The sequence below is a fragment of the Myotis brandtii genome, unplaced genomic scaffold (assembly GCF_000412655.1).
Source record: "Myotis brandtii unplaced genomic scaffold, ASM41265v1 scaffold2288, whole genome shotgun sequence".
Lineage (NCBI taxonomy): Eukaryota > Metazoa > Chordata > Mammalia > Chiroptera > Vespertilionidae > Myotis > Myotis brandtii.
This window is the reverse complement of record NW_005358597.1, coordinates 66443-77412: the sequence shown is the minus strand read 5'-3', so window position 1 is coordinate 77412 and position 10970 is coordinate 66443. Positions and strand designations below refer to the sequence as shown.

At 41.1% G+C, this 10970-nt stretch overlaps 1 protein-coding gene across 1 annotated transcript in view; it reads right to left on the bottom strand.

Moving 5' to 3' along the window:
- Positions 1 to 1956: 1956 nt before the first annotated feature.
- DSP (desmoplakin) overlaps positions 1957 to 10970 on the bottom strand; it is a gene marked incomplete at its 5' end in the record, with an annotated part of 29620 nt that continues 20606 nt past the window's right edge. The window contains 4 exons of the mRNA XM_014539769.1: positions 1957 to 5283; positions 6257 to 8551; positions 9334 to 9432; positions 10268 to 10375. Coding sequence (XP_014395255.1) covers positions 2047 to 5283; positions 6257 to 8551; positions 9334 to 9432; positions 10268 to 10375 — 5739 coding nt within the window. The remainder of the gene's footprint in view (positions 5284 to 6256; positions 8552 to 9333; positions 9433 to 10267; positions 10376 to 10970) is intronic.

Here is a 10970-nt window from a genome sequence, read left to right as displayed (position 1 = left end):
AATCCCTAACCCCCAATATGACTATTTTTGGAGATAGGGCCTTTAAAAGAGGTAATTATGGTTAAATGGGGGTGGGGGGAGGTTAAATGAGATTATTGAGTGGGGCCCTAATGTGATAGGACTAGTATTCTGAAAAGATTAGGAAGAGACACCAAAGCTCCCTCCATACTCATCACTGCCTACAAGCCTGAAAGTTGTCACCGGAAACCAATCCTGGACTGCAACTTAATCTTGGAATTTTACCTTCCAGAACTATGAGAAAATAAATTTAAGCCACCCCATCTGAGGTATCTAATTACGGCAGCCCAAGATAACACAACCTTGCAGCTCTAGCATAAGGAATCTCTACTTCCCCCAACATAGCATTTATCATATATTTTTTCTTCCTTTCATATTACAAGGACTATTTTTTTACCATGTATTCCTACCATGGGATCTACAGTTTCTGGCACAATGTGTGACACACAGAAGAACTCAATATTTGGTGAATGAAACTAATTACAAACCTTCCAGATTGGGAAGGGGGCAAGGGCAAGAAAAGAGGTAAGAAATTAATGCTGTTTTCACCCTAAGTACCAAAAGCTCCAATAATTTAAGTATTATCTTAAGTATGATCAATTAGCATTTAACTTGCTTTCCTATTTCCTCTCTGCACTATAAAATGTTTGATTGTATTAATACTAGTGACATATGCAAGTTGTTCCACTGACTGCGTTGTGTGCCTTCTGTCCCCATCCAGGCTGCAAAGGCCTGAAGTCAGGGGTCTTCTAAATTCTATTAAACCTCATAGTACCTAGAATACTAGGCACTAAATAGATATTCAGTAAACTCATGTTAATTTAATGACAAGTGTCTGAATTTCAAGTTTCTCTTTGATCTAAAGAAGAGACTTCTCATTGTCCTTCAACAGAGAGTCAAGAACTCTTCAGAAACTATTTTCATAGATTCAAGGACAATCCTTTTATGGGACAAAATGAAATATCCAAATGAGAATCTTGGCCACCTCATGTTTTTTAAATGTTATGATGATAACTTTTGCCCATGCTACTTGGTATTCATTGTCCAGCATAAAATAGAACGGGTATTGACCTCTGGCCTGGCTTCTACAAAGGCTTATTTCCAAGGACTCTACCTGGTACACAGCAGGCACTTGAGAAATGTTGAAAAAAAAACTAACTACAAAGACGAAATTCTAACACGAATTCAGAATGAAAATAGTTTATAAGTAGTCTTTCTTAATATGTATTTTGAAAACAGATGGTTTTAGATATATTTTATAATAATCAAAAAGCTGTTGCTAAATGCCCTTGTGTGTATAAACATGCTATTAAATCAAAACACAAAAATTCAAAAGTCCAAAAGTTTATTGCTAGAACAGCAACCTTCATAGACATCTTTTTAAAGTACATTGAAAATGACAAGCAAAATAAACAGAAAACTTTGACCAAAGGAAAGCAAAGATTGCTGCTATTATGCACATACAAATTAATACCAAACCAAACAGATACAGGAGAGTATATGGGTCATATAATCCTCATTCTAAAACTAAAAGGAGACTCATCCCAAAATGCTTAGTTTTGGGTGGGTTTTCTTGGGTGGGTTTTTCTTGGGGAGGGGTACTATCTACTAATACAGAAAATGGGAATATTTAGATGAGAAACAAAATGATGACTAAAATATTAGTAATCAATCTAATTTTCATCTCCAAGAACAGAAATCTGTATTATAGGCCAAAAAATATTCAAGAAGAATGGATCAAAAATCTAAAAACAGAAGAAAAACAAATTCTAAATTCAATTTGTGCTATCCTTACAACTGATTACCACTTCATATACACTACATTCAGTGTATTACAATAGGTAAGGTGAGCTAAGAAGATAAAAAGCCAGAACCGCCTTTACTACTTGATTTAACCCTGGCAATGTTTTCTTAAGCACAGAAAATTCTATCACTATATTGCAAGCATTAGATTTTCTTTATTATTTAATAAAGTGAAAAAATGCATATAAATGAAGTCAAGGTATAGCAACCATTTCTAACTGACTACTAGTGCCCAATAGAGCTGCTGCTAAAGGCGTAGGAGGAGTAAGTGTAGGAAGAATTCCCTGTTGCATCAAAGCTTCCTCTCCTGGACCCACTGCGGGAACCAGAGCGGGAGCCCGAGCGAGATCCAGAGCGGGAGCCGGAGCGGGAGCCTGGAGCAGAAGACATGTTATAAGGGCTCGGCAAGCCCTTGGATGAAACAGAGGCGGCCTCCAGAAGGCGTAGGCCAGTGACATCTTCCACCATGGAGCGATTCATGGCATCCTTATAGGATATTTTCAATTTGGTTTTGGGGCAGGTCAGGATTTTGGCATAGCTGCTGATATCTTGCAGCCTCTGAGCTGCTCGGCCATCGATAAACCCCTTTCTGATGGCTTCCTCAACGCTTATCCTCCCATGCACTTCGGGGTCAACTAGGCCTCCTGTGAGGTACTGGAACTCCATGAAGCGCTGGCCAGCCTCATATGGAAGCCATTTTTCTTTCACTGCCTCTGCTGCCGACATCTTCTTTCCCTTCACACCTTCAAAGCCAATGAAGGCTTTCTGAGCAGGCTTCAGCCTGGTAGCCATCTCTTGATCAACCAGGCCCTGGGAGATCGCATCCTGCAGTGACAGCTTCTGACCGGAGGTTGGATGGATAATGCCGCCTGTGCAGGCCTGAGCCTCCAGAAGCCTCTGACCAGTGATGCTATCCACAATGCCCCGCTCTATGCCTTCTGCAATGGAGATCTTCTCCAGGTTCTCTATGTCAAAGATGGCTGCAATGGGGCTTGATTCCTCCAGGGGGTCAGACAGAGAGCTGCTCTTGATAGTCAAATTCCTGACACTGGATATGGTGGAAATCTTACTTACTGACTCATGTCGGGAGCTGCTAAAAACTTCATCACTGACACTACCACCCATGCCACTGCTGTTGCCAACACCATTTTTCAAGGAGATCATATCAGCAAATTGAGTGAGGCTGAGGCTGCCGGATCGGTACTGTTCAAAGAACTTCCTGTCAACAAGGCCCTTGTCAATAGCATCTTGAATATCATACTGACTGCCTGTCTTTCTATCTACCAGGACCACCCTGGTGGAGCCGTCAGACCCAGTGATGGTTATTTCTTCCCACTCACACTCCTGCTCACATAGCTCCTTAAAAGTTTCATAATCGATAAGGCCCTTCTTGTAAGCCTCCTGAACAGACATCTCCTTGTTGGTTTCTGGGTCCACGATGACCACTCTACGCTTCCTCAGGGTATTCTTCTGCGATGTCTGCACCTGCTTCTTCTTTTCTTTCAGAGGCAGTAGACAGAGCCCTGTTTCCTCATCCTTGATGCATCTTTCTTTTAGCTGTAGATAGGTAAGATTTTCCTCAGTGTTTGGGTCAAAAAATCCTTTTGTGTCATCAGTTGGATCTGAGAGAATCTCACTGAGCTCCTCATTAAAGTAGCCCCGCTTGTAGGCCATGTCAACTGGTAATCGATGGCTCTCCTTCGGGTCGATGATCCCACCTGTTGCAATCTGTGCTTCTAATAATCGAATGCCGTGGCCCTTCTCAATGAGTTCCTTGTTCATCGCTTGGAACAAAGAGATAATGTTTCCTGTTTCAGGGTCATTATACCCAGTGACAGCCCGTTCTGCAGACAGGAGTTTCTCTTTGAACTCAATACCCACCAGACCTCTTTTATAGGCTTCCTCCACTGTTAACCTCAAGTTGCTAACAGGATCCACTATAAAGCCAGTAGCTGCTTGGGCTTCCAGCAACTCCAGAGCAGTACCAGGTCGGACCAAGCCAATCTTCATGGCCTCATAAATGCCAAGCTTCTGTTTTGTGGTCTCATTATAAATGCCTGCTATGCAGCTTGAACCCTGAAGGAAGTCCTTAATCCTCTCACCAACTTCATCATAGGAAATTCGACCTGATTCCAGTTCATTTACAGTGGATAGTCCCAATATGCCAGAATCCACTAGCTCAGAAACGGTCACAGGCTGTCTGATTCCTTGGAAGGACATACTTCTCTTCTGTACCGACAGAAAGAGCAGACCAGTGTGAGGTTCAATTCTGCACCGTTCCCTCAGCTGCATGTAACTGACCTTCTTTTGGGTGACTGGATCCACAAAGTTTTTCTGACTATCTCGGGGATCATTCAGGGACCTATACAAATCTCTGTCAATCAGCCCACGGGCCAAGGCTACATCTTTTGGCAAAAAGACACTGTTCACAGGGTCCACTACACCCCCTGAAGCGATCTGGGCTTCCAGCAGACGCATTCCGGTTTCTCTATCAATCAAATTTTTCTTGATGGCTTCTGAAAGGGATACTGTCTTGCCTGAAAATGGGTCATCAAAACCAGTGATAGCTTTTTCTGCCGTATATATCTGTTGTCGGTCATCGAAATCAATGAGGTCCCGAGCTATTGCATTGTCAACCGTCAGCTTCTCATTCCTATGGGGATCAATTATACCACCTGTAGCTGCCTGGGCCTCCAGAAGCATGACTGTGGATTCTGGGGTGATTAGATTCTTTCTCTTGGCCTCTACCAAAGAGTACTTTTCCTTAGGGGAAACAGAAGCTCCAGCGATAGCTCCTGCGCCCCGAAGGAAAGGCTGGATTTCAGAAGCAACTTCTTCCACTGACTTTTTCCCCTTCAGCAGTTTGTCCAAGGTTGTTTTGTCAATCAGCTGGCACTCGTAGAGCTGCATCGCCGTCACCTTCTTCCTCAGTCCATCAAATACCAGCTTGGAGGAGTCAACAGTCCATTCATACTCAGTCTGGGTCTCCCGATGGGATCCATATGGGCGCTGTTTGAGTTTATCGATTTCCCTCTGAAGTCGGCAACGTTCTGTTTCCAACTGGGACTGTGTGTCTCTGGTAGAATCCTCCAACTTTCGCCTGCACCTCTCTTCAATCCTCTTGATCTCAGCCTGGAGTCTTTCGATCTCACTCCTAAGGCTGTTCTTCTCTCTCTCGCTCTTTTCTCTTTCTGACTCTATCTTTCTAATAGCCTCTTCTTTGCGGGAATATTGAGTTTTCCACTGGTTCAGGTCATTCTGGATTTGCTGTTTCTCACACTCAAGGCGCTGTTTCACCCTGCTTTCTGCCTCTAGGGTTGCTTTGGCGCGGTTCAGCTCTTCCTCCAGCCTCTGCAGCCTGATCTTGTCTTGCTCCAGAACCTTGATTTTCACCAGCAGGCTCTCTCTTTCCTGCACCACCTGCGTGCACTGGCTCTTTGATTCATGAATCCTATTAGATGCCTGTAATTTAAAAAGAAAGAAATGGGAAAAACATGTTTGAATCATATCATATGACTACCATAATTTAACCTCTTTTCCTACATTATCTAAAAAAAAAAAAACTTGCTTATTTTCTTTTCTTTGTTTCCCTGGGTATACTGTTATTTTGTTATCTTATAAATTCATGAAAAAATTCTGTAGATTTATGTTGCCACTTTGCGAAATGGCTTCATACTTACTTTTATTCCCCCATAAAAGGAACTAGAAGTTGTAGACCTGTCTTGTTCTTAACAGCAATTAAGTTTCAAAAAAATATAGCAGTTGTGTTCTAGGTAATTAATTACACCTGCTATACCTACACCTCACCTGTTACAGTTATACTAACATGTTTTAAAAAGCAATAAAAATCTTTGCAAATATACACATAACCCACACCCAGCCCCACACAAATATTGTCTATAGAAGTCAAATGTATTAGAAGCTAAAGAAGTTGTTTTTAAATTTAGGGGTTAAAAAAATAAAAGCCAAACAAGTGGGGCCATGATCTAGAGAGTAGAATAATGCATGCAGAAAAAGCATGCAAGCAAGAGAGAAAAGGTGATTTTAAAATTGCATAGAAAACGCCTATGACATGGCTTTTATTTAGGAAATTTTAAATTAAAAATATAGGTCATAGCTCACTAAGTAAGAGCTATCTTCTATAAAATAGAGTGAGACACTCAGAGGAATTGATCTCAGATGTTATGCCTATGCTAAAGTTCTAAAAGCAGAGCCAAACACAGGTTACACACAAATTGGCATTGACACAGTGACAGAGTGGAAGTGCAAAAAGCACTGAAGCTACTTTAAAGCAGTTGCCTGGATGATGACAGATAGTACAGTAATAAAAAGAAAAAGTAGACTTTCTACAAGCATCCATCTCAGTAACAAGAGCACAGTTCAGGTAAGATGACAATGAAGTGAATTATTTGAGAGACAGTGGAGCTGTGAATACCTCTAAAGCCTGCTTTTGGAATTTCTCAATTTCCTGTCTCAAATTTTCCCTCTCTCTCTGTAAATCATTAATCAGCCCCTGCAGTTCCAGGGTTCGGTTGTTGCTGATCTGCAGTTGGCTTCTTAGTTCAGAGATGGTTGCGTTTTTATCACTATCGGCTTCACTTCGGCCCCTCCTGAGCTCATCATATTCCAGCTTCAGGTTCCGTAGTTCTTCCTCCAACATCAAGTGCTCCTTGGTCAAGTTCTCTGTGAGAGACTGCAGCCTCTCGATTTCTATTTTGCTTTCATTTAAGCTCCTGCTTTTATCTTCTATCGCCTTCTGGAAATGCTCATTCCTTACGTGAGCCTGTTTGACATTTTCTTGTTCCTGGAGCAACTGGCGCCTCAGGGCCTCTACCTCCGAGGCCAGCCTCCTCAGCTCTTCCTGGGTCCTCTGCTTGTCCCTCACGTGACCGTCCAGCACATCCCTCTGCTGCCGGAGGTCATCCTCGCTCCTTTTCTTAATGATGGACACCTGCTCCAGCTGCTGGGTCAGGCTGGTGATTTTTATCGCTTGCTCCTTCAAAGACCTCCTCATGCCTTCTAGTTCCTCCTCTAGCTGCTTCCTCTTGCAGGAGTCTTCTGAGGCCGTCCTCTTCAGCCGCATCAGCTCCTCCTCCACTTTCTGTTTCTGCAACTGCAAGTCTTTCAGAGAATTCTGGAATCTTGTGATGTCCTGGTCCTTCACGGTCCTCTCCTGGGAAATCCTTTCATAGTCGATTCTCAGGCGTGTTAGTTCTTTCTCGTGAACCTTCAATTTGCTTATCGTCTCTGTTGCACTGTCATTTGCTTTCTGCAGGTCAAACTGGGTTCTTTGTAATTTAGCATTTTCATCTTTCAGGAATTGTCGTTCATTGGTCTCTGTTTCTATAAGTTGTTTTAATCTCTCTATCTCTTTGTTTTTGTCCTGGATGGTCTTGGCAGCATCATCAAGAGACTGCTTGTATCTCAGGCTCTCTTCTGTTCGTATCTGAGTGACCTGTCTCAGCTCAATCTCCAGCTGCTGCTTTCTCTGAGACATCTCCGAGCCCGTGGCCTTTTGCTGCTGGACGTTTTCTTCAACCCTCCTGAGATTCTCTGTGGTCTGGGCTAAAGTGTTCTTCAGCCTCTTTACTTCTTCAGAGAGGCTCCTGTTTTCTCTAGTGAGGTTATCTATCTGGGCTCGGTAGCCACTGGTGTCCTCTTCCCTCTTCATGGTGAGCTGGTGGATGGTCGTCTTGGTGATGTTGATCTCGGTCTCAAACTGGTTTTTTAAGCTAATGATTTCCTCGTCGTAATTGTTTCTTACCTTAGCCAGTTCATTTTCATATTCCCAGCGGCGCTTCGCCTCATCCTGAAAATCAACTTTGAGTCTTTCAATCTCCTTGTTTTTGTCCTGAATGGTTTTTGCAGCCTCCTCCAGGGACTGCTTGTGTCTTGCATTGTCCTCTGAGCGCTGCTGGATGACCTGCTTAAGCTCTATCTCCAGCTGCTGCTTCTTTTGCATCGTCTCAGAGCCACAGGCTTTTTGTTGAAGGGCATCTTCCTCAGCCCGCCTTCGCTGCTCAGTGGTCTGCAGGATGCTGTCATTCAGCCTGACGATCTCATCCTTCAGATCTCGATTTTCCCTTGTGAGTCTGTCAAGCTGGTTTCTAAGGTTTTTGGAATCATCCTCCTTTTGCATGCTTATCTCCTGGATGGTGGTCTTCGTAATGTTAATCTCTGTTTCAAACTTGTTCCTTAAATTACTCATCTCCTCATTATAGTGGTTTCTTACCTTTGCCAGCTCATTTTCATATTCTCTCTTCCGGGCACTCTCCTCCTGCAGAAGAATCCTCAACCTTTCTATCTCGAACTCCTTGTCTTTGATGGCTTTTTCAGACTCTATTTTTTGCCAACCAAGGCTCTCCTTTTCACATTGCCTGGCTTTCTGCAGTTGGTCATAGTCACTCTTCTGTTGGTCAAATCTGTCTTCCACAGCCTTTCTTCTTCTCTTTTCATCTTCAATCTCATAAGTCAGTCTGGTGATCTTCTCATTGAGTTCTTTTATTTGGCCGTAGCACTTGTCTAGATTTTGCTTAGCTGCCTTTCCATCCAGCTCAGCTTGTCTCTTTAGTTCCTCCAGGCTCACAAGCTTTGCTTTGAACTGGGAACACTCTGTCTGATATTTCTGCAGGTTCTGATCCAGGAATTTGTTCTTATTGCAGTTTTCAGAGTTAGCATCTCGGGCCAGTCTAAGCTCCTCTTCTAAAACTTCAATCTTCGTATTTTTCAGCTACAAAAGTAAAATCAGAAACATGTTGAAACAAAAACACATCATATCACAAGAAGGAAACAATACTTGCCCCCTCCCAGACCAGTGTACATTTTCATTTCTCTTTACACACCTGCATACATGCACACATACTGATACATATACAAGCACACACATACCACACATATAAGCACACACATATAGAGGGATATAAGACAAAAACTACTTGACAAAAATTCAAGAAATCTGTATTTTCCTCATAATTTTTCAACTGCTTGTATGATCTTAGCAAATGATATACCTTTGAGTTTCAGCTTCCTCATCTATAAATGAAGTACTTTCTTCCAAAAACAAAAGCTTATGATTTCATAAATTATGTTTGCTTTATTTCAAGGAATACAGTGAGTTTCCATATAAACTCAATTCAAATATTAGAAATGAGGAGTAAATTAAACAATCACTCAACATGAAATATTCAAATGCAGCTATCATCCAGTACGTTCTTAGTCTTGATTTAACACAAAGAAATAAAGTAAATTCCTTGACCAAACTATAAATGAAATTACTGGTTTGGGGAAAGGTAAAATAGCTATAGTTTTGTAAATATTACCTAAAGCATTTTGAGCAGTGTACTAGAGCATGGGACTAACCCCAGGCTCATGAGCAAACTATATTATACTAATTATGTAGAAAAACAGTTTTACCAGTAAGTATGCCCAAATCCATGTTATAATGAGACAGTATTAATAAGGTTCTACTCTAACTTTTTGATGCTTCAAGGAAATAAAATAAATAAAAATTACCTTCAGGTCTTCCAAACTCTTCAGCATCTCACTTAAGAATCTGTAATAGTCTCCAGATCTTGTAATTAGTTCTATGTACCGAGAATGCATGTCTGCAGCCTTGGAGAAACAGAGTGAAAGAAGATAAAAAAGATTATTACATTCCAAAATAGCCCTATGCATGTTGACCGATTTTGTTTTATAAAACAATGAAATAGCAAAATTATAATTTAAACAGTGAATTCCCTTCTTTCATGCATGCTAATGACAAATTCTAGGAGTACATCAACATAAAAAGGGCTAAAAACATTGTATTCCATCCTTAGCACTACAGGGTGTTTTCCCTAAACCAGGGATGGGGAACCTTTTTTCTGCCAAGGGCCATTTGGATATTTATAACATCATTCATGGGCCATACAACTCAATTCAAGTATTAGAAATGAGGAGTAAATTAAGTTTTATCAACTTAAAAATTAGCTTGCTATATTTGGTCAAACATTTAATAACTCACCCCTAATGCCTTGGCAGGGCCAGACCAAATTGTGTCAAGGGCCTTATATGGCCCTTAGGCCAGACATTTCCCACCCTTGTCCTAAACCATCTGACAGGTGAAGTTCTCTGACAATTTTTTAGGGAAAAGTTGTCTTCTAAAAATCCACAAGATATTTTCCACTTTTTAAAGTCTCCCTCATTAAATTCAGAATTTAAGCCTAATTTCTGCAAAAATTCTAATAAATAGACAACAGATTCAGACTTCTACTGATCATTTCCTAAAATGCATCACATACTGATCACTCACACTAGAAGGAACATAACCTTCTATTCAACCTTTTTGAGTGGATACCCTATAACAAAAGATGAATTTAGGACTGCAGGGAAGACAGGAAGAAGACAGGGAAAAGGGAGGAGGCAGAAGGAAGGGCAGGCACTAAGAGATATGTAATGACATACATACCTCTTGCAGAATCACCCCAGAAGGAGACTGAACCATGGTTCTCTTAATAGGTATGTTCAGTAGTGTTTCCAGTCCTGAGGTGTATGATGCCAGCTGGAGTTCATAATCCTGCAGAATAATAGAGTTTAAGAAATACATACTTCGTGAACTTATAGTCACTGACAGCTACCACTCCACATTTCAAAATATCAAACTGTATTGCTAATGACCAACTCCAAAGGCTATCATATGTAGCTAGTGCCCACGCAGCTAATATTAAATTATTAAACCAAGCATTACATCTTTATATGCTAACTGGAGAATTTTGCACATGCCATCAGTCTAGAGCAGTGATGGAGAACCTGAGCTCGGCAGCATTTTGAAAACCCTAACTTAACTCTGGTGCCGTGTCACATATAGAAATTTTTTGATATTTGCAACCATAGTAAAACAAAGACTTATATTTTTGATATTTATTTTATATATTTAAATGCCATTTAACAAAGAAAAATTAACCAAAAAGTGAGTTCGCGTGTCACCTCTGACACGCGTGTCATAGGTTTGCCATCACTGGTCTAGAGAATGAGGACCAGCCCAGCCCCACATGTATTGTCAATGTGTAATGAATTCATATTAATGGATAACAAATTTTTATGGTTTGTTTAGGAAAGAATATATAAAATCCATAATTGCTATCCTCAAGAAGTTTATAATCTTGAAACTG